At 39.9% G+C, this 24,353-nt stretch overlaps 1 protein-coding gene across 1 annotated transcript; it reads left to right on the top strand.

The window, feature by feature from the left end:
- Nucleotides 1-7,888: 7,888 nt before the first annotated feature.
- LTV1 (LTV1 ribosome biogenesis factor) lies at nt 7,889-17,186 on the top strand. The gene is made up of 11 exons (XM_038133710.1): nt 7,889-8,171; nt 8,839-8,970; nt 9,481-9,669; nt 10,713-10,800; nt 11,692-11,812; nt 12,482-12,731; nt 13,409-13,536; nt 14,020-14,159; nt 14,365-14,417; nt 15,142-15,342; nt 15,952-17,186. Exons 1-11 carry the CDS (start codon nt 8,169-8,171, stop codon nt 16,063-16,065), a joined length of 1,419 nt encoding a protein of 472 aa, XP_037989638.1. The 5' UTR covers nt 7,889-8,168; the 3' UTR covers nt 16,066-17,186.
- Nucleotides 17,187-24,353: the final 7,167 nt, after the last annotated feature.

Genomic DNA, 24,353 nt, shown 5'->3' with positions numbered 1-24,353 from the left:
AAAATGTATTCTTTGGCACTAAATCATACAGGAATTATCAGGGCATTAGGTTTGTCAGCAATTCTGGTAGAATGCTAATTTTTATTTTTAGAATTTGAAGAGTAAACTCAAAAGTTACACTAGAATAGTTCTGATTAAACTTTTTTTTGCTGATGTTGCCAAATTTAGGAATGTGTGTCCAAAATCATATAAAGGTCTACTATGTTGACTTTGAAGTATAAAAAACAGTATTTCACTTCAAAGGAAATGAGTGGAGCAATTAAATAGATCTCAGTGTTGCATTAATCATGTTGAAACATCTGAAAGAAGCCAAGATACTGAAGACAGAAAAACAGCTGCTACACAGGCAGAATAACTCGGACAAAGGTAAGGTCAGACTATAAATATTTTATATAAGACAGCAGCTCCACCACCATGCCAAGGTACACACAGGTTACACAAGCAAACTAAAACTTGTTAAACTCTTAGGATGAAGTAAAAAATGGACTTTGCAAGAAGATATTCCTCTATACTGGGCCTGGACCATGGATGGAAAGTCATGTGCCAACCTTACTGTTTTAAGAGTAATAACACAAAGATGAGGATACAACTTCTGGCTCAGACTTCTTCAAGCTGAATTTATGTCATAAGAAATAAGGATGTGTAGGTGAGGTATCACTTAGGCTTTTCCTATTTTCCTTCTGGGGTTGGAGGGGTTTTTTTAAAGTATTCCCTCCAAGCCATTTCTAGTTGCAGGACTCTAGCCTTGGTAGAGATGCTGAGTTAATTTTTAATTATCTTACTATTTTGACAACAGTTAGATGCATTGTGTGGCCCACAGTTCAGCAAACTAATTAAGCACATTTATGTAACTGGACAAAAAGAGTTACCTTTATGGGAACTTATGTAAAATCTTGTGTAGTATACTACATAAGATTATTATAAGATGTAGCAGAATTAGAACTACAAACTATCCATAGTGTATTGTATCCACACAGAGATATAGAATTGTATATACTATTTTTGTATTCTAAATATCACCTGGCAGAAAAACAACAGCTGTAAAGTGTTGTACATGCAATAAAAAATAACGAGAATTTGGTACGTCACCATGTGCAGTGAAGCAAGTTTGCTTTAAGAAGCCTGAAGTCAATTTCTGCTGCCTTTCCTAGTCGTCTGTATTGATAAGTTCAAATGTTTTCCAGTTGCATCAAAAACCCATTCAAAATATTACACCATATACCTGCTTTGGTGCTGCATGCCTTCTAGAAGGGAAAAATGAGGGTAAGTCCTGAGAAATTAATGTGTTAATAATCCTAGAGTTAAGAATAAAAGATGTTTAACAGGCAAAGAAAAAATAGCATTTTTCATGCAAATTATGGTACAGTCCAGTTGGCTAAGAGTATGATATTTTTTCAAGTTAGAGAAATAATTTAAATGTCATGCACAAGATATGACAAACCTTACACACATGATACCTATGTTCCCACAGAGTCAGGTATGTCTACATCCACAGAAAGAGAAAATGAGCAGCTTGAAGTAGTGGCTTCTGAAATTATCTCACATATAACATTTACCAGTATAATCACACATCACACCCTTTTGCACAGGGTGCAAAAGAATGGATGCTTAATCAAATCCTTATTCCTTCACATAAAAATTGAAATGGTTCTAGAGTGTCTTGTTTCTTCTTTCAGGTAATACATACTGGTCTTTATAACTCAGATACAGTCTATCTGGATTTTTTTAAATTATGCTATATATGTTGACTCAACAAGTCCAAAAAAATTAAAAATTAAATGTTAATGATTATTTAAGCTAATACCATTTCAACTGGCAATTTGAAACATCTTAGGACCAGAAGCAACAACTCTTCAAAGTCACTGTAAGTATTCATGGCCATTTGTAGTTCTACAAGACTGCATTTATTTGTTGGGTTTATCATTTACCTACAGTTGTGCATGTCCCTTGCTGTGGTGGACTTCACTGACTTCATGTGGTGTGGGGCAGCACAGCCCTACCATCTGCTTTGGCCAACCTGAGCACCTCTCAGAAAAGCACCTCAACCTCAGTGCTGACATGGAAAAAGCACATCAGATAAGCACCCATTTTTTAACTTGAAAGCCAAATGAAAGCTGTGAAACAAAGGTAAGAAGTATCCCTGATATTACAGAAATTAGACCCCTCCTTCCAGGTGAAGTGAGTGCTTGGTTTCCTGCAGAGATGCTTGAAACTCAGACCTGTAACTAATAATACTACAACTACATGAGAGAAACTGTTTCAAATTAACAGTTGCTTAACCTGACTATAAACTCAGTCTGAGCCCCAGTTTTGTATCATCATAAAGTGCAAAAAGATCCAGCCAGCAACAGACTAAAAGCATCTAATCCAGTCTGGCAGCCTGGGAATCAAGCAAAACTCCCTGTGTGCAGCTGGCAGGGCTTGGAGTCAGGGTAGGGAGAGCCTCACTGTCACCTGGCACCACAGGCCTGTGTGAGCACTGCTGACATTTTAAGCAGAGACCAGAATGTTGGCCCATGTTTTAATGTCTGTTAATGCTTTAATGACAAAGCAAACCAAGCTGAAAGCCCACAGTTGCATGAGACTGTCAGGTGCACATGAACCATGTGTTTAATACTTTCATGTCCTCTGGTTTTAATGATCTTCAGGAGTAAAGACCTGTGCCATTGTTGTAAACTAAACTGAAAATATACTCAGGGTGAAAAAAACAAGTATGGATAAACTTGCCTCCTGCCTTTAGGATCTTCCACATTTCATTCCATTATTGTTGCTAGCTGTAGTCTTATACCAAGATCAGTGCAATATTCACTGATGGGGCATAGATAATGATGAAAATAAAAAAATATATTCTGAAATATTTTATAAGGATGATACAAAAATATTTTGAAGGTCAAATTAAAAAAAAAAAAAAAGAAAAAAAAAAAAGCAGTTCCCAGAATAGCTTAAAACTTCTATTTAACAGAAATCTGAAAAAAACCCACCAAAACTTTTGAAACTGTATCTATACAGAGAAAGGGAGAAATGGAGTGAAATTAACATATATTTGCTGTAATGTTCAAACAGTTTATATTTATAAACTCTAATAATTAATAAGGTCTTGTCTTACTTTGTGTTCCCATTTCGTTTCAAGATTTAATGGAAATAAAGCTCATATGAACTAGATACAGCATTTCACCAATATTTTATAGAAGCTACATATTGCATTAGATAGAAACAAAGAAAGCAATGGTATTATCTGTATCATCTTGTTCAAGCATAAATTCTATATATTAAAAAGAATCTTACAATACTATGTCAAATTTAACAATATTTGAACATTGTTATGATATAGTAAAACGTTAAAACATTGCTAAACATATCTTCCTTTCACTACTTTGTGTGGTGGTATATTGATTTGTAAACCTGTACAAATTTTGGAATTAAAGAACTACTGTGTTTTGGATTATAATTAATTTAGCTGGTGAGATTTGAAACAAAAATATCAATGTATTGTTTGAATGGGCATTCGACTGTATTGGCAGTAGGGGACGGGTGTGGAGATGGCACATACTTAATTGCCTGCAACTGTTTAAATAGGTCTTAATTTTGGGGGGGAAGAGGGGGTTTCCTTAAAAAAAACCAAAAAAAAACCCAAAAAAACCAGAATTCCATTTACCACCAAACTGCAAATGTGGGAGAGGCACAAGAAGACTGCAGAGCACAGACACTGTTGTGCACACAGGAGCTGATAAAGCTGGTAAGTTTGTGTCCCTTCCCGGCATTCTGCGGCACAATAGCTCAAACAGTAAATCATGGCAACGCTTGTGTGCTGTGCTTTGGACCCAGTTGCACCTTAAACACCAGGAGATCACAAACCTGTGTTTCTCTGGCAGAGCTGCAGCACACCAGGACAGGTTCAGCAACAGGAATCATTCCACTGCTGCCTCTTCCAAGCAAGCCCGCACGGACACTGCGGAGCGATGACCCCAGTAAGGAGGGCTCGATCACACATCCACACCACTGCAGGTTGCTGAGCTCCAGTACGGGTTGCTGAGCTCCAGTGCAGTCTTCTGAGGGTCCAGTAAAGCCAGGAGATTCTTACTTGCTGAATAGACTCTAATGCAGCCACAATCACCTGAAATGGAATTGGCACGTGAATTCATCGCAATTAAAATTTTGCATACAGAGTGTCACTCATTCATACACATTGGGCCAGTTCTTAGACTTTCTTTTTTCTGATAATTTGATGAAAAATAGTGAAAAATTATTCTTTAAGTAACTTCCTTTGATTTTATTAAATGTTCCCATTTTCAAGTCAAGTAAGGCAAATAAAATTCAAACCTTGGTTCTCCCTTGCCTGTCATGCTAAATAGTTACTGGTAACTACAAAAAATGTATCTGAAACACTATCAGTTTAGAATTGCTGTCCCTCTAAAATATACTTTCCACATGTTTCATAACTTTCAAAAGATGGAAGGCTGTGGAGAATCAACTTTTCAGTTTACACACGGCAGATTTTATGTAACAATTATAGAATTAATGCATCTATTTGGCTCAGTGTGATTGAATATGGTAACTCTAAAGAAAGTGGCAGATCTGATACTGCATTTTACACAGGTGTGTGATATCTGTGAATGCCAGGAACTGTTACAAATTAATGACAGCTGCTTCTTGAGGTTTCATCTGTAATGTAGTGTATATATATATATATATATATATATATATATATATATATATATATATATATATATATATATATATATACACATACACACAAATATAGTCCAGTATCATCACCTGAAAAACATAAAGAATGTTTTGGGGGGTATATACAGTACATATGTTATGCTTGTTTTATGGTGTTTGTATTAAACAAGGAAACTGAAAGTGTGCTGCCTAGTTGCACAGTACTGTCGGATCCTCTGCTGTGCATAGTTCCAAGCACCTAAGACAATTGTGTAGCTCTTTGAATTATAGATATATATGAATTAATATATATAAATAGATAATTTAAAAAATCACCTCTAGAAAATTGTTCAGAAAATCTTTACTGAAAATATGTTGTTCCTGAATCTCTAGCAGTACACAAGCACACATAGTAGAGTTAAATTCAGGGAGCCTCCAGGGGCCAAATTAAATTCCTTCCTCATGGAAATGAAATGAAAAGACGTTCCTGAAACCTTCCTTTGAATTCTGGCAGTCCTTCAAACTCATCTAGTAAATTCCCCGTGTGTGGTCTACTCATGGAGAGGTGTGTTCAAAGAGGTGATACTTGGTTTAAAAAAACAAAGTGGAGGCTGTAGCTCAATGGTTTGGAGACTTAATCTATGCTGACAGTTTCCCCTATTTTATTAGCAAGAAGTGTTTCTTACCAGTTTCATTGACAGCAGATTTACAGTGGAAATACACCCTCTGCACAGGAAGAAAACTGATCTGCACAGCTGAGGGTTTAGCCTAGTCAGCAGTGCATCTGCCAATGTTTTAACTTTCAAAGTGACTGACAATAACTTTTGTTTTTAATTACTTTGAAATAATTTTTCTTTGCAAGAACTAAGAGAAAAAATGAACATAAATTTCCTCACACAGAAGGCAAGTTGATGATTATGTTAAGGATGTGCTTCCAGCATATTATCTTTTAAGTGGCTGCCTTGACAGTGAGACTGTTTCAATACAGACCATTTTTCTTATGCAAGCATAAAAGGAGGGGTTAGTGACCTGAGCACTTACCCCTTCAGTCTCAGTAGATGCTCTTTGCTGAGTTCTGTTTGTAGTCTCTGCAAAGAACCCAGTGAGAGAGTGCAGTGGGACGGATGGCCTTGTAAGGCTTGGGGGAAATGAGAAGCTTAAGCAGAGTCTCCAAGACACTCTCTCATACACAGTTCACATACATATAATACTAAATATTGAATTTTGATATAAATCAGGAGATGACTCACCCTCAGGTATCAACAAAGGAGGCAATGTGGTGCCCATTGCTGCTAATCTGCAATTCAAACTCATCCCCAGATGTATTACTGTTGTATACAGCTGTATTACTGTTAGTATAAATTAGCAATCTTCTGTGATATGGGAAGGAACCTGTTTTAATCTCTCTGTGAACATATAATACATATCCTTCCCCCTAAATACTTAGAATCTAACCAGGAAATTCAGGGGAAGGATGTAAATTATATTAAGACAGAAAACACTGAGATTTAACAGGTAAACTTATACTTAGGAAACAGCTGACTAACAACAGAACTGAGAGCAAAAGTTAATTTTTTCCCACATCCAAACTCAAACGGATACAACGCTCCTAGACCAGATTTGGGGTGTGTGGAATGACAGTACTGCCACCACCAGATATGGAGGTGCCAGGTTTAGGGGACTGCGAAGTGTAATCCTGTCACCAAGTCTATGTACATGCACTTCTGTGGATGCCAGAGAGGCACGTCAGGAACTTGGAAGCAATAAGGAGTAATCTAATCTACATCATTACCCCACAAATAAATGCTAAGTACTGTGTTTTCAACAGCTGAGTGACTCTGCTCTCAATTACCCTGGGAAAATCCAGCTCTGCTATTCCAGCTGTCGCTGGGTTGGCAGCACAGACATACTGCAGGGAGGGAGTTGTTGCTCTTGGGTGCAGTCATGAAAAATCCATTCGCAGGCTGCGGGCCAGGAGGGGTCATTGCTGATCTCCTTGTGCCGCGGGGTGTGCACCCCACCGGCACACGGCCGCCAACAACGAGACACTCACCGGGCACTTGTTGCAAGGAAGAGCAAAGTCCAGCCTTTGCACAGATATATGCAGAGATAACCTGAATCCTCAGAGTACAGGAGTTATTTCAACTGATGGAGTGGATCAGATTAGATTGTGCACTTCTGCAGGAGCGGTGAGATGAAACTGGGTAAAGATTCAAGACTTCAGAGAACAGCCAGAAGAGTGAAAATCTGGGTTCTTTCAGAGCTTTAGTGACACCTACTGAAAACCAATGAAATCCACCCAAATAGTACTAAAGCTAATACTTTGAGGTACACGCATGCAGATATATTTAGCTGCATCCATACACACATAGTGTGGATAACTTCTGAATTTTCAGTGAAAACCTCTTCTTAGGTTGTTACTGTTTTATTCGCCAGCAAACACATGGGAAAAAACTGGTCCCCTCTGTATTTTACACTTTCTTTTGAAAAGAAGCAAAGCAGGTTTTGAAATACCAAGCATACTTTTTTTCTTAGCAAGGAGCCTGTACGTGAGTGCCCTCGTTTCTGCACAGCCCTGATACATGGTACAGGTAAAATCAATACAGCTAAAGTCATACTGCACAATGGTTCAGCTTGGAAAGCACCGCAGCGGATCATCTGTTCCAACCTCCCTGCTCACACAGGGCTATCCTAAGGCACACGGCACTCATAGATTGTGTCCGGACGGTTCTTGAGTATTTCGAGTGAGGGCGACTCCACAGCTTCTCTGGACAATCTGTTCCACTGTGTGATCACCTGCACAGCAGAGATTCGTCCTTATACTTAGGTGGAACTTCCCGTGCATCAGCTTCTGCCTGTTGCCTCTTCTCCTGTTGCTGGGCACCATCAAGCCCACCTGGATCCGAACTCTTGACACCCTCCCTTCATATACTCATAGACATTGATGAGGGCGGCCCCTCCTTAGTCGTCTCTCCTCCGAACAGGCCCAGCTCCTCCAGGCATTCCTCGTCAGAATTACGAACTCAAACATGGCAAAACACGGTTAATACCAACACGTTTTATTTACTCCCTGTCCTTCAGACTCAGCCCCCACAACCCGCCCGGCCCCTCAGCCCCGCCCGGCCCGGCTGCTGCGCACGCGCGCTGCCCCATGGCCGCCTGCGCCGCGCTCCGCCACTGGAGCGCTGGTGGCCCGAACCATCCCTCACTATTTTGAGGGGAGAACTGAGAAAAATGTGTATCCGGCGAGCATCCTGCTTGGGTCCACTGGGCCTCTCTTTTATCAAAGTATTGTTTCAATCTCAGAAAAGGCTCGTTGTTTTTTGTTCTTTTAACTGGGAAGCAAAAACTTACAAAGCTGGCCGGACTGGCCGCTTATCTGGCTCCCCCCGTTGGTCACTGGTGTATCCCAAGATGGAGGGCACAGGCCGGGTGCCCTGACGCCTGGCCCGCGTGGGAGCGAGTGGGCTTGGGGACACCGGGAGCGGCCGGGGGACAGTGCCATGGTGAGTGTGCCGTGCCCTGTGTTCGCAATTGCCAGGGGAACAAGGCAGGTTAGAGCAATAGAGTCGCCCCCAGGTATCCTTTATCGGCTGGAACGCGGTTTGTTAGGTGGGTAAAGCCGGAAACCTTGCTGGAAGTGTTTTTCCAGGTCAGATGTGGTAACTCGTAGGAAAGGCTTTCGGCCAGTTGGGAATACTTGCTGGGTTTGTTGATCCAGACCGCATTCGTATGTCGATGGTAGAGCTGTGCCTGCCTAGTGGTGCTGCCGGTGGTCCTCATGACTGATGCTGAATTGCTGCTCTAGCAGTAGTCGTCTGAAGCACGAGGCAAGATGTGTCTAGATGAATTTCCTTATCAATTTCCTGTGTTTCATGGATGAAGTGTGTTTGCAGAATTCCTTTCTAGGGCTGTATGTTAAACTGTATGTGCTGTTATCAGATATTTTTGCCATTTTGCAGCTGAATAAGCTGCTTTTGCTGTTCGAAAATATGAAATGTCTGTTGTGCGTGTGGGGAGATGTGTTAAGCTCCCACTGGTCTCTTTATGCTTTGTCTCCGAGCATACGTTTATAAGGCATTGCCTTAAAATGAAGCAGCACACTACAGGTTCTCTTAAGGTGTATTTAATATTTAAGTTTTTGTTAACAGCTGACCAAATTTCCTTTTTCAGCCTCACAAGAAGAAAAAGCCCTTCATAGAGAAGAAGAAAGCAGTAACATTTCACTTAGTGCACCGAAGCCAGAGGGATCCTCTTGCTGCTGATGATACTGCACCCCAGAGAGTTCTGCTGCCCACACAGAAAGTAAATACTCACTTTTAATACTCAGATTCATTCAGATAAGAAATACCATGGAGAAAAAAAAAGTTGGTATGCAATTATACAGTTCAAAAACAGCCTGAGAGAAGGTAGTTTTTAGTTCAGCTTATTAAAAAAAGGATGTTGTAGGGAATTTCATAGTTGTGAGTTACTGCCTGATGGTTGAAGGATGACTTAAGTGGCATTAGAGGTGTAAATGTATTAAAAAGCCAACAACAAAACTTGCTTGACTCACTGTGATAAAACAGGCATTGTTGGGTATGTTGCTGATGGGAAGGTCCTGCTCAGACAGCACCCAGACATGGAACCAGCTGATTACAACATTCTAATTAGCTGTGAATTAGGGTAAGGAGTGGAGAGAGGACTACAAGGACTTCAACATTTAGGCACTCTCAGTAGATGTGTTGCTTTTCTTTTTTCTAGTAAGTTTTAAATGGACTTGAGTAACTAAATGTATTCCTTTTGATTTTTTTTTCTTCTCCCCCCTCTTCCTAGGGGCATGAGGAGCAAAGAAGGGAAGAGCAGCGCAAGTATGGTGTCTTCTTTGATGATGACTATGACTATTTGCAGCACCTCAAAGAAGCCTCTGGTCCCTCTGAGCTTGTCCCGTCTGTGCATGGACAGCAAAGCAGAATTGTCATCACAAATGAGGGGCACATAGAGGATGAAATTCAGAGAATTTCAGTAAGTAGTGTTTTTGCTGATGGTAATGCTGTTCTTTGGAGCATTAACATTCTCTAGATACATTAATTGTGTGTGTATATTTATATTTATGTGTAAGGATCCTTTTGACCCACAACCAACTTGACTTTCCCACAAGTAAACCCAAAAGCTGGCAAGCCGGAGTTTACTGATGAACATTGTTTTGCTAGCACAGTGAAAACACTTCAGGTACCCATGACAAACTTTTTTTCTATAGAGATGGCTTGCAAAGGTATTTGTTTGAACAAGTTGTGTGTTTTTCTGGGGTGGGCACTTGTTTCTAAGGTTTTCTAGAACTTTTGAATGCTCAGGGAGTTACTGAATGCTCAGGTTGTATTATCCACGATGTTTTTAAAGGGGAATGCAATAGAAGCCAGACAGAATAAAACCAAACTTTTCAATTGCAGGCATAACTTGTAGAAGTTCACAATGCTGGATCACATTTGAGTGGAAAAGCAGTAAATACTTTGAAGCAGTGAAGCATGCCATTGCCAGTCACTTACAGCTGAGGGTGTTTGATTTAATCAAATATTGTCATTTTAGTCAAAACCAGTTGTCTTAGTCAGAAGTACCTTTCAGGTACAGTTTGGTGATACTATGTGGGGTTTAAAGTTAGGTTAGATGTGCATGTTGTGAAGCTTTTAACAAGCCTTTCAGTAAAGGGGTGAATTCAAATGCGTGCTAGTGTTCTCCAAAACAAACAAAAAAATTAAAAAATTTTCAGTGTGCCTGCTGTACACTTATTCTCTAGAAAGCTTTGGAGATGCAAAAAATATTGATTCTGTACCTGGAGAATATTGACAACATGAGAATTGATGCTGCCAGCACTTTACACAGTTATCGTTGTATAACTCTGAAAATTTGCTGCAGATAATGTAGCACTTGTTGTAGCATTTAAGTAACGCTAACAGAGTTTCTTTTGGTCGCAGGAGTGTCTGCATGATTTTGTTAATGTGAGCTCAAATAAGAAGCTGAGAATAAATACATTGTGATCCTGTTTTTCTGTTGTTTTTTTTTTTTTTAAGGCTCCATCCATTAAGTTGCCTTCCTCGGTATTTGCCACAGAGTTTGAAGAGGATGTGGGCTTGTTAAATAAAGCTGCTCCTGTTTCAGGTATTTTTCACCTTTCTGTGATGTGAGTTGCCATCTAGGAAGTAGCTGGTAATTAGGGCTTCTATTGTGCTGCCATATTTTTTTGGCTTAGAATAGGCTCAGTAGCAGACATAAGGAATGATCTGTGAGAGACCCATTTTTCAGTTGGAGACTTACTTCTGTGATTGACTAGTGAGAGTTCTTTAGCTTTGCTTGGAGAGGGTGAATCCATGATCTCTTACTATTGCATAGCAAAGACAAACTAATAACAGGGGGAAACAGTAGATAATACTATTGATTTATTATTCTACCTCTTTGAATCTGAGTCTGGAACTGGATTTTCACTCAATTTCAAATGCTGAGTAGTGTTTACATCCCTTCATTAGTGTTATTTCAGTGTTACAGGCTCTGAGTAGGTTTTTGTTGTGTATCCATATTTGCATTGGACATTGACTCCACAGCTATCTCCATATTTCTTAACAGTAAGGAATTGTAGCAGTTCTCTCTGTCCTGACAGAAGGATGCTAAAGACAATTCTGTTAATTGCAGCAGAGAAAAAATTTTTAACCTTTTGTAATGTAGGAAATTTTAGGGTTGGAGGTAATGCTGGTAGCTGATCATGTGGTGTTTTAACCTGGATATTTTTCTTACACAATATTCTATATTAAAATGCATTTATGGAAGACCTCTGGGAAATGTTTTTTTCTGAGTGATGAAAATTGACAAGAGATTGGTGGCATGCCCTGGCTTCTATCACATCTACAAATATTCTTGAGGAATTTTGTGATTCTTTGGTTTAAGCTTTCCTTACTGCAAAATCAACAGTCTAGCTGGATTGTTTTTTATCCAGGAAAGTAGCTTTGTAATGTCAGAGAAATATAAATATATATGTTTCATTTTTTAACTTTCTAGGACCACGGCTAGATTTTGACCCAGATATTGTTGCAGCTCTTGATGATGATTTTGACTTTGACAATCCAGAAAATATCCTGGAAGATGATTTTGTTCTGCAAGCAAATAAACCACAGAAGCGGTAGATAGAGCTTTGTTGAAATATTTGTCATATGTGAATAGGAGAGATGCTATTTGCTATTGCATGTGGTGGTGTAGGAAGCCACAATGGTTTCAGATTTCAAATTAAATTTTTTGGTGTGTTACTTGGATGGCAGCTTGCAAAATGAAATTTCTTACATTATCAAAGAAGTTTGTTAAAAGAAGAAGGTTTCATTAGTTACTTTGAGCTTACAGATTATATGCAGTGTTTGGAATAAAAGTGTTCTTGAACTGTTTAAAACATTGTCATCTATTGCATGTGAGATACGTCAGTAATAGTATTGGTGAAGGCTACTGGGTGTTTCTGAAACCTTTACAAATGCTTTGTGTGATCCCCCACTGCATTTTATCTACTTAGGTTTTGGTATCATTCTCATAATTTCATGAACAGTAAGAATTTTTGCTTGTTTTAATAGTCAAGAGTGCAGCTGATATTTTTCTGCTTCGACATGTACAGCTGGATATAAAAATAACTTCAGTCTCAGTGCACAGATGCATGATCCAGCTAGCAATGCTTTCAGCTCTCAGACAAGTGTCTCACTCAAGATTTTAATCTGTTTTTGCCAAATTGTTTCAGATAACCCAGCATAGGTCAGAGCTATCTAAAGGTCCGTGTATTATTCTAAAACTATTTTGTGCTTCTGTTCAGGGGACCAGATGCTGAGGATGAAGATGAATGGGAAGATATGGAAGATGATAGTGATGAGAAGGATAGCTGCAGTACTGATAAAGACTATGATTCAGATGGTCCTTTGTCAGATGGTGAGGTTAATGGACACACAAAAGAATTCCTTTTTATGCAAGAAGAAACCAGGAGTCGTTTCACGGAATATTCTATGACATCTTCAGTGATAAGACGGAATGAGCAGTTAACCCTGTTGGATGACAGATTTGAGAAGGTGAGGCTGCTCAAGAGTGTAACTGTGAAGGGTGTTAAATGCTTCTTTGTCTATTGATTCATTTCATCAGGCAGTGTTCTGTGTACCCGTGCAGATTTTGCTGCTTTTAGCAGTCAGGGCATCAAGCCACTGCTCTTTGCTTGTATTCTGAATTTAATTCTGGGTCCATTTAGAGGCTTGTGTCACTAGGCTCTAGTGTTAATTGCTATTGCAAGGCCTAGCACTGATGGAGGTAAACAAAATTACTCCAATGACTGTATGAGCATTCATAATTAGTGTTGCACTTTTGTCTGAGAGGCTCACTTCAACAGCAAGCCATTTACAGGCCCCTGGTAAAGTATACATTCATGAACAGAGCATGGAAGTAGGGTGTAACTTTTGTTCTGAGCAGTGACAGGCTTCTTAAGGCATAGATTGAAATAATGCATCAGAATAAAAAACGGTTTTTTTGATGCTGGTTTATATATTATTATACGATTACTTTGTGAGTCCTCTGTGGAAAGAATACTGACAGTAAGGAGGAAATCCTACTGCAGATGTGTTTGGCAGTTGTTCAGCAAATAAGAGGGAAGAGGAAAAAGAGGCAAATAAAGAGAAATGTGTGGCTCTTCCTTAAGCTATCAAGAACTTGCATGACAAATGTGGTCTAATTACAGGTATCCACTTCTTTATTTTAGTTTTATGAACAATTTGATGAAGATGAGATTGGAGCCTTAGATAATGTGGAGTTAGAAGGTTACATTAATACAGACAATGCTCGGCTGCAGGAAGTCCTGGATGATTACTACAAAGAGAAAGCAAAGAAGTATGTATTCTCAGAAGTACTGCTTCACAGAAGTAGTTCTGTAATCCCCTGTTTATAGGGGAGTTTTGGGTGTGTTGTTTCAGGTTCATGTACTCAAAAGATTGCATCCCACAGTAAAAGCAGCTGCAGATGAGTGTTATCCATTTGTATGATGAAATTAAGTGGAGAAGTTTTGTTGGTTTGAGTAGGTTATGCTCCTTTTGTATAATTGTGTTGAACTTAATATAAGCAGTATTTTGTTATATAGAGACATTCATCCTCTTGAAAAGCAGAAATACCTCTTTTGTTGACTGTGTCTTTGTCCTAATGTTTTTAGTTTATTTTGAGGAGGCTTACTTAAGGAAATTTCATTTTTGCCGCAAATTTCATTGGAAGTAGCTTTATTGGGTCTGGGGCTTGACTTGAGGGAGTCTGGGCTTACATAATTACACATTTTCAATAAGAGATAAACGGTATTTTTTTGTTCTCTGAACTTTGAAAAAGTTGTGTGAAATTGGATGCTCTTGAACCTGATGATGATTTGGACTCTCCTGCAAATGAAGAAAGTGAGGAGGAAAAGGAAGAAATAGTAACTGTAGTTATTGAGGAGCCAAAAGAAAAGTGGGATTGTGAATCCATTTTGAGTAAGTATTTTGGAGTTTGCTTATTTGTTCTTAGGATTTCAAAGTAAATGATTGGTGATTTCAAAACCTCCCTGGCAGTGCTTCAGGTAAAATGGTTTATTCTCTGAGCACACAGGAGAAATTCCCAAAACCTACGTAGCAGTACAATTCATAATTGCTGTTTGCAAGCCTTTCTTAACTACTTTCTTTTTTCTTTGTGACTTAGGTACCTATTCAAACTTATATAATCACCCAACACTTATTAAGGAGCCATCAAAGGTAAAATTGTTAAACTTACTCTGATGAATGACAGTGGGAAAACTTGAAATAAATGTGTTTGCTTTCTCAATGGGTATCTGTTTTAAAAGACAGCAGAAATGAGGGTTGGGGAGGGCTCTGGTATTATTTCTTCACTAAAGAAGAGTTTGGATTTATTTTTTCTTACTAGAAGGAAAACTGAGTCCATTAAAAGTTTCTGTAATAGCTCAGCAGAAACAGAGCAAGGAATTTCCTTTATTGTTATCTGTGAGACACCTGTGAGATTTGTGTAATCTGTGTCTGTCTCACAGCCACATACTTGCTCAGGTTTATTTTCCTATGGTCTGAAACAATTTATTCTAGTTCTTTGGTCTTCTGTATGTTCCCCATCATTAGAGCACCTCTTGATATCCCCAAATTTGAAATGAAGGCTTTTTCTTGTAAGCTTATAAAGAAATATTAATATTAAGGAATATAAATATTAATATCATTTTTTCATTAATATTTAAATAGAAGGGAAAAATGTTTTTCTTGTTCTGTAAGGCCAGATTTTGTCGCAGATGTTTTGATTTCTTACTTTGGGATTAATGTGTGTTTTTGTGGGGGAGTTAAATAGTATGAGGAGACTTAACATTTACTACTGTTAAATCTGGATTTGGAGTTTTTACACTGATAAAGCAGTGCCATGTGCACTTCTTGGAGATAAAGCTAGGGGCCACTAATTCGTATGCACTCTCTATTTTAGCCCAAACCAATAAAAATTTCTCAGAAGACTGGAATTCCCCTACACGTCCTGCCTCAGAAAGGTCTCACTGCTAAGCAGGTGGAGCGCATGCAAATGATAAATGGCAGTGACCTGCCAAAAGCATCAACACAGCCTCGTTCCAAAGCCGAGAGCAAAGAGGATCGCAGAGCCAGAAAACAGGCAATAAAAGAGGAGCGAAAGGTACGCCTGACTGCAAATAAAACCCTGCAAAGCATTTTATGTTACCTGAATTCTGTCTTACAAACTGTTTAAAACTGACTTGTCATGTGTGAAGGTAATGGGAAAATTCTTGCTGGTCTCAAAGGACTAATTATTGCTTCTTAAAAAAAAAAAAATCTACTGGAATGAAAGTTAACATCACACTTTTGTCTTCCTGATTTCCAGTATCAAAACCTTGGACCTGTTACTATGGTCACTACGGCAGATACAACTGCTGAAGGAACACCAGGTTTCCTTACAATCTAGCGTAGCAAAGGAAATAGTTACTTTTCACTTTGTGTGACTGAAACATCATATCTGAAAAAAATGTGGAAAATCCTAATTGGCTACAGTGAAATCCTAGCTGCCTTATTTAGGAACAGAAATTGCCAGCAGATTAGAAGCTCTGGCTAACTAAAGATGTTTATCGTGGTCATAAACGTATTAATTTGACTACTAATAATTATTGTCATAAATAATACTATTGTCCAGATTGCTCTTACTTTCATGATCTAGAAGAGTTAATTGGAATTGTTTGATTTTGCATGTTAATTCCTATTTTGTACATTTCTCATTTATTCCTATTTACAGGAACGCAGAATGGAGAAGAAAGCCAACAAGCTGGCCTTCAAACAGGAGAAAACAAGACAAGAGAAAGAGTTGCTCAATCTGAAACAAAATGTGCAAGGTCTGAAGCTGTCCTGATGAAACTGAGAAACTTACTGTGGAAATATCCCTAATTTTTCATTTCTGTTGAGAAGGGAACTGTTAACGCACACCTTTGCCAGTCCTGCTCAAAGGGGGTTGTTCAAATCTCACTGTAACAAGACCCAGTAACTTGTCATCTTTTCTGAAGTGAAATTCTATATAAAATAATGTATTGGTGATATCTATTCTGTCATGAGTGACACAGCAATTGGTGCAAAGTTTCATTACAGTAGAAATGTATTAAAATTACAAATATTTTTCTTACAAGTTATCACTGAATAGCTATATATATTTGTTGAATGTATTCAACAAATCAGCAGAATCCTACAGATTTGATCTGATTAGATTCTTCTATTAAATTATTTCAGTTTACAAAACAGTATTTTCATTTATGTCTCTTCTCTCTTATAATGATGGTTGAATATAGTTCCTTGCTGTGATACAATTTTGTAAGTCAGGGAGTTTACACCCACTCCTCCTTGGGTTTTTTTTTTGGGGGGAGTGGATTATTTGTTGTTTTGGTACTGTGATGGGAGCCTTTTGTAAACAAAGGCATCTGAAAAGCTGTTCTGCAGCTAGACATTGCTGTTACCTAACCCGAGTTTTACATTTCCTGGCAAATAAATCTGTCACAAGGAGTGTTGCAGGTACAGTAGTCAGGGATCCTTAATATTGCCATTGGAATTGGCTTTGCTGGAAGTACTCAGTCCGAGTAGGATGGCAAACAAACAGCAGGTACTTGGATAAAAAATGTGTGTTGCAGATAGTCACTGTCTTGGTGTTTCTAGAATACTCTTCCTCAGGTCTTGTGTTTAACTTGGTTTAATTGGAATACAAACTTAATACCCACTACAATTGTTGTAAAAACTTCCTAAAGATGAGCTGAGGGCCAAAATCTGTAGGTTTGGTGTGAACTTAAATGTTTATAGTGTGAACATGAATTATTTTGATAGTGACTGGTTCATAATGTGAGTGAAATGAATAGGATTTGTAGTCAGCCTTGAATCCACCTGTATTCATAAAAAAAAACCCCTCAGGTTTATGTCTGTATGTTACAGACAATCTTCTGAATTGTCTGTTAACAGAATCAATAGAAATAATCTGTAAGATTAGAAAAAGTCTCAGCATTTTCCTTTAGCTGATGCCTGTACTAGTTTTCATGTGTTTGATAAGCTTAAGTGGCATCTGCCTGTGTCTTAATTGCTAATTGTGTAATCACTGACTCTCTGGTAACTGGAACACTGACCACCCAGTACTCATGACTCCCGACAACAAAACAGAAAAGGAAATCTGAGAAGCAAGTCTGTTGAGGTGAGTCAGATACCAGGAAATAAGTTCAATGGAACAAGTAAGTAACAGATGCTGTTCAGTGCTTTGGGGTGGAATATGATTTTGTGGTTTACCAAAAAGGACAGTCTTACTAAAGCCAGGGCACATGTTCTTTGCTAGGTTTCTGTCAGATTTAGGTACTGTGCTTATACCTAAAGTCCTTTAAAACAAAAACAAAGGGAAAAACAAACATCTAGAGGGGATGAGAACAGAATAAAGCGGGGGAGGCAGAGGAAGGCACTTGAAGAGTGTAGTCTGGACTAAGGAGAGACACAGCTGTTGCTTGGAAACAAAAGAGGAAAGACATTTAAACAGAGGCAATAGGAAAGGAGTCAAAAAGATTTCAGAATTGCTTTGTTCCTCTTCACTTGTAATCAGTGGAACACTGCAGTAACCTTAAAAGTGCTTTGGAGTGTGGTAAAATCCCAAGGAAAACGTAAAACACAAAGTAATTTATCTGCTTAGCGAGACAGGGATTTCTTTTGTTTTAGCAAGAGGAGGTAAAGAACACTACATGAGAAGTCCTTACAGAAGTTAATTTAATGAAGTACCCCTGTAGGTTGCAAGTCAAATGAAAAGGACTCTCTTTTCCCTGAAGTTTTTCTAAAGGCTGTTTTTGTTTAATAGAAGTTATATCCCTGCTCTGAAATGAGTGTGATTGTCTTTGGAGTTAGAATGGCCTGAAACTACTTTCCATGTAACTTTAACACCTACTTTTTCCAAAACAAAAAAAGTGATTTAAATGCAAATCTCAACAAATTTAACATCTACAAAGTAAGATCATCTTGGAAAGCTGTTTCGGTATCATGGAAGCATTCCACCTTAATAATGAAGATCGTGCCACACTTTGCATGACACTTTCTACCTTAGCCATTACTGGGTATCCACTAGCTGACATCCAAACCATAAATCTGGGTGGGTGCAGGTCACCTGCCCTGAATTTAGGCAGTGGTGAACTTAAGTACTGTTCCATCATCTCCTCAGCTAACTGTGACATCATTGTGAAAGCACGTACCTGAGCAGTCATGTGGAAAACAGAATGCTGCCTTGTCATAGCAAAGGAGAGCTTGTGCTTTGTTGGAACAGGGTAAATGAGGCAGGAGTTCAGCAAAAGGGAGCGCTGGTATGCAATGGAAGATTTGGATTTGATATTTCTTGGGTCCTTTCCAGTTCAGAATATTCTGTAATCCTATGGAGATTTCACTGTCCCTTTCTGACAGTGAGATACTGTTCCAGCAAGAGCCCTGTCCAAGTGCCGACTCTGCCGCAGTCATGACATCCTGTACTGTGTAACTGAGGCTCTTGCATGCTTTACATTTTGCACAGCAGCCTGAAGCCAAGGTCTGGCTCCTTCTACAACCCTTGGAAAACACTTTGCATAGTTTATGGTAAGAACTCCTTCTTTTTAATGAGAATTTCAATGCATTTAGCTGAAATGGGTAATGAGCACTCAGGAAGGAGGAGGTGACTGCTGGTAGAGAAGTGGGTTGAACAAGTTTAAACAGCAAATTATCTAGTAACTGCTTTCATTAGTGAACTTAATTAGAGAACTTATGTTGCACAGACACACTGATTCATCTTCAGTCTTGCACTGTCATTTACCTGCTTGTCTAAAACCACCTTTACTATACACTGAATTTAAAATAATGTATTTTTGTATTTTTTCTTGGTGAGGCATAAATTACTAACATGCAGCTTCCGTTTCTGTTCCAGGGGTTTAGGCTGAATTTGTTATTTCAGTCTTCTTGGAAAAAATAAACTAATAAACCATCTGATAAGTAGTCCCTTTGACAGCATAATGTGAGCACCAGGCTCTGTTCCAAAGCCTGCTGAAGTGAATGAAAAGATTCCCCTTGACCTCCCTGATCCCTGGATTACAAACTGAATGCGTGACTGCACAGTTTGCCTGGCACAACCCAAATGCAGGGGTTTTCTGCAAGGGGTGGGGCTCTACACGTACCCCTCCGCTCTTCAGTTTGTGTTACTGATCCTGTGTCTCTGTGGCAGATCAGATCAGCCCTGCAATAGTGCTAAAACCTGATTTGGCAAGGAAAAAACCCAAACAAAACAAAACAAAAAATATACTGAAATTGGAGTGACTGCAAGAGCCAAGACAAAGGTGCAACTACTTTGCATGAGCAGTCCCATGTTTGGTATTGCAAGATTCATGAAGAGCATAATAGTTTTATCTAGCAAAAGAGGTTGAAAAGAGAGGGATGTGTGTTATGAGAGGGATGAGAAGTTTTGTGTCACCATGACTAGTGTGAGATCCAACTACTACGGTGGCTCTCCGTGCCCTGGTGATGCAGAACTGGTTCGCTCCTCAGTGAGCAAGGCACAGGTGTCTGCTGCTCTTCCTGTACTGCAGAGGAATATTCCTCTCAAATTTGCTGTCAAAAATGTCAAGAAACAGAAAGTAAGGACCTGAGTCATAGGAGTAGAAGGTTCAAAGGGAAATGAGGATTGGGAAGTGTGTGGTTTTGTAGAATGAAGTGTGTTTTATTCCAGCTGAGCTGTAACCAAAATGCCTTGCTTAAGCATCTGCTTAATTCCTATGGAAAGAAAGTGGACAGCATGGAGAAATTATTAAGAAGGTCAAGAGAATAACAGAGAACTAGAAAGGGAGAGTAAGCAAAATAAGATAGGAACAGGGTCTTTAATTTACCAGCTGTGGATGGCCTCATGCAATTCACAGTGCAGGAAAGAGGCTTTAATTTGATCCTTGCTTTCATGGTGTTCCTCACAAAGGGAACTGCCCATTCTGTTGCAGAAGAGCGAGAGTGATGCTAAAATCTGAGACATTTCTGAACCTTACAACCTCATTTGTTGTGAGGCGTGGCCCTCATACAAATTTGGCACTGGATATCGTATCTACCTAAAATTTCCAGTGCTTCCAGGTGCCATCCCTAGTTTTCCTTCTGTGTTGTCAGCTTACAGGTGCTGGTAAGCAGCTGCTCCCATTCAGCATGGTGGGATGGGCACCACTGCTGTTTGTCAGGGGAGACTCCACTCTGGATTACATCTAAGCTCAGAGAACTAATAATGAAAATATTGGCTCCTTAAACAGGATCAGACTGTTCTCTGTCTTAATTAAGAAAGAAGGAAAACCAGGAGTGTGTGAGGGACAGCTCCTGTTCACAGACCCAGTCTGTCCTTCTCTGCATGTCATCTTTTGGACTGCTCTCCAGTCTGTTCCCGAGCAGAACAAACTGGAAATGGCTTCTGTTATTTGTATTGAACTGCAGCTTTATTTGGACAGCTTTTGGAAGTTTTGATGAAGTCCTTCAGGAGTTAAACTGAACCCAAAATAAATACTGCTGCAGCTCTCTGCTCCTGGATATCAGTCATTTTAAAGCCTGGGTAAGAAAGCATCCTTAACAAAGCATTGCTCCAACCCATAAGCAACAGTTTTTCTTTGCATCCCAGCTGATCCAGTGTTCCAAGGAAGCCTTCAGCAGGAAGTGCAAGCAAGCCCTTCAGCATTTTGAGACAGAGACTATAGGCAAGAGAAATCACCACTGTGAAGAAGCAGCCCCTGCAAAGGGTATAGTTAAAACTGAAGTGTGTGTGTGTTATCTCCATAGGAAGTCTTTCATCCAGTAACACTATTGTTTCCTCCAAGGACAAAACCTGGATGTTGTGGATGAGTGTCACATATGTGCTTGACTGGGTGCCAAATTCTTTCCTCCCCCTCCCTGTGCTGCTAGTGTTTGGGAATATGAAAAGCCAAATCAGTAGATGTCATGCCTGCCCTGGGCACATAAGTGTCTCTGCTCTTTGAGTAAATGTTCAAATATATTTTTTTAAAGAAAATGTGAATCTCTAATAGATTTCTCTTCACCTAAATCTAAAAGAGAGTGTGATTCAATGATGCATGAATGCCCAAGGTTGAACCTGAGAGCTGCCCTTTCACAGATGAAGTTGCAGAGATTCACTGCCATCTTAGTGAAGGGTTTAAAAATGTGTTTGAGCTGAACTTATTTACCAGAGACGGAGGAAAAAGATGCTTAAGCTCTTACTAGAACAAGTCATTTTGCTAGGGAGGAGGTGAGTACACATGGACATGCATGGATCTTATTTCATCCAGAGATGCCAATTCACTACTGATTTGGTCAACTCCTGTTGTAAAATGTCCTTTAAAATAAGTTGTGGAAAGAAAGAGAAGTGCACAAAGGTTTAAAGTTAAAAGAATGTGACAGAGGGAGAAGAGAAGGTGTCTTTTCTAATAACGTCTTTTCTAATTCTTTCTAAGTGCTCTTAAGTCTGCCATGACCGTGGTATTTTGTTGGAGTGCATTGGGTTTTTTTATCCTTCTTCTGGTGATGTCAATTGACAGTGAAGGGCTGAAACAGCTTCCTTGTGCCTCTCGAAAAATGCAAATTTCTTTTGTCTCTAAAGTTTTCTTTTCCCCTCAGAAAAAAAAAAAAAACAACAAAACAAACCCTTGCTCTAAGATATTTCTGTCCCTTGCAAGAGGGAAGTGTAGTTTGTGCCTTCTCCTATTTCCATTACAGAAGCAGCCAGGGAAGAAATCTAACTGGAAGCAGCCTTATGAGTATTTTCTTAATTCTATTCAATCAGGTCACTATTCAAGCAGGTCACAAATGCTGTGAAGGAGGGCCACCTTCTTCCACCTTCTCCCCCACCAAGCACCAATCCAGATTTGTTGGTCTGGTTTCTTATTGTGATTCTTGTACTCATCTTTGATAGGGCAGTGACATCTTATTAACCACAGACGGGATTCAGTTTTGCACTCCTGGCACAACAGAATGTGAACATTAATTACCTCCACAGACTCTAAATTTCAGCTCTATTTTTTGGCTTGAATTAGGAATGCGAGGCAGAGGTGATGGAAGAGGCAGAGGAAGAAAAAACTAACCACACATTTTAAACTTAAAGGCAGCAGATCAGGGGTCTGGTATTAACACTTCAGGAGGAGAGTCAGGATAGCTGTACTATCCTATAACAGAGGGTGAAATACATCCTCTCTCCATTCAAAACAAGTAGTATACAGAGGCTTCCCCACTGCCCAGGGTGTCTTTTCCACCGTCCCCTTCTCCAGCCAGCTTTGCAGACAGGGAAAGGCATTTAGAACAGGACAGGTCTGGTTTACTACTTAATACCAAGTTCAGCCTCTGCACAGAACTCCCTGTGTTAAAAGTTACAGCTCCAAAAAGATGCACACGCAGACAATATCTCATGATGGTGTGATTTATAAAATGTGGGAGCAATCTTGAGAAGGGTGTCAGTGGAGTCCTGCCTGCCTTAGGAAGACAGAGGGCAGAAGGGAGAAGGGGGCTCTTTGGGCTCCCTTCCAGAGCAGGAATTCATGACTGATAGCAAAAGCAGCTGCCTTGATTCCTCTCTCCTCTCCTAGATGACAGCAATGCAATATAAGCAGCAGGACACATCTTCCTTCCTTGATTGGGGTCAAGCTCTTCTCTGAATTTCCCCTGCTGAGTTCTTTAATGACTCTGTTATTTCTGGTCTTACTTTACCAAGTCTAAGAGCAGACCCTCCCTTTCCTTCTCCCTCTTGGAGGAAACCAAGTTGTGCAAGAGCAGCAGTAGTTGTGGAGAAAGGAATTGGAGAATTGCTTTTTAGGAAGGACAAATTGCTTAGTGGTCTGGTGGGGGTGTATATCCTATACTGCAGAACTGTATATCCTGTTCTACAGGACTGGTGAGAAAATACATGGATTGTGGGAAGGAGAGAAAGGTTTAGTTTTTGTCTCATCCTCCTCCAAATAGAGCTCAAAAATCCCCATTCTCCCCTGAAGTTCCAGGTGTCCCTGCTGCACCCCTGAAGCCAGGTATCTGCCCTGTCTCATCCTCTCCTCCCCTGAGCTCAGAACTATTTTCCCCATGCTGTTGGTCTGGAGCAGGCTTTTGGTGGCTGCTTGGGCCATATTTTCAGTATTGTTACTGAGAGAAATAATTTGTAAGCATGCTGTATCTTTAGTATTAAGGTAAGGACACTTGGGCGGCTTTTGTAAAAGGCACTGGACACAGAGGAAGGGTCTGAGAACATCAAGGGCAGTGTGATGGCTGAATGTGACTGCATTGACCCTGAACACTGATTGTTCATTGCAATGGATTGAATTGTACCTGCCATGGCAGTTGCTGAAGAGCTTTTAGCAGAATCAGAACAGTAATACTGTCAAAAGATATTTTAGAAAGCACCACTTCATGTTCTTCACAATGCTGCTTCACACCCAGAAACCTGGCTCTTGGACGTGCCTCAGCTGATGGGGCACAACTGCTTCAGCAGTGTTTTGCTAAATCACAGAATCAATTAGACTGGAAAAAACCTCTGAGTTCGTTGATGCCAACCTGTGACTGAATGTCCTTGTCACTGCCCACCTGGACAGTCACTGGTGTGTAGTAATCTGTGTGCTGAATTAGTCCAGAGAGTCTCCTGGTAATATCCCTTACCCAGGCTCCAGCAAGGAGCTGTGGTATGAGCTGGCTGACATACAGGACACTCAGTTCTCCTCAGGAGCAAGGCACCCACAACAACCACCCTTCTTTTATTCCCTGTAGTTGTTATCCCTCTGGCTGACTGCACTGATCTGGGACACCCCCAGACAGAGCTGCTTCTCCACTGTTGTCTGCCTGACCCTCGGGATCCAAGGCTTCACACCTATTCTGTAAGGGCCCCTGGGAAGACAAGGGAAGCCAACAGGGAATTCTTCTGCCTCCCTGAGCAGGGACCTGTTTCCATTTCCCTGCTTTCAAGTCTCCTTCTTCAGCTTGATGGCAAGAGAGGCGGAGCTCCTCAGACTCCTGCTGATCTTCCATCCACTGCATTTTTCTCAGGGATGGAAGGGTGCAATTCTACAAGTCTACTTCTCTTTTGCACTCTCTGATACTTCTCAGCCTCCCCACCTCCTTTATAAGCTCTGCCACAGGCTGAGCAGATCATCCACCCATTCACAGTTCATGCAGGAGTCTTTC

The sequence above is a fragment of the Motacilla alba genome, chromosome 3 (genome assembly GCF_015832195.1).
Source record: "Motacilla alba alba isolate MOTALB_02 chromosome 3, Motacilla_alba_V1.0_pri, whole genome shotgun sequence".
NCBI classification, from domain to species: Eukaryota; Metazoa; Chordata; class Aves; order Passeriformes; family Motacillidae; genus Motacilla; species Motacilla alba.
The sequence above is the reverse complement of the archived record's forward strand: the minus strand, read 5'-3'. Positions and strand labels throughout refer to the sequence as shown.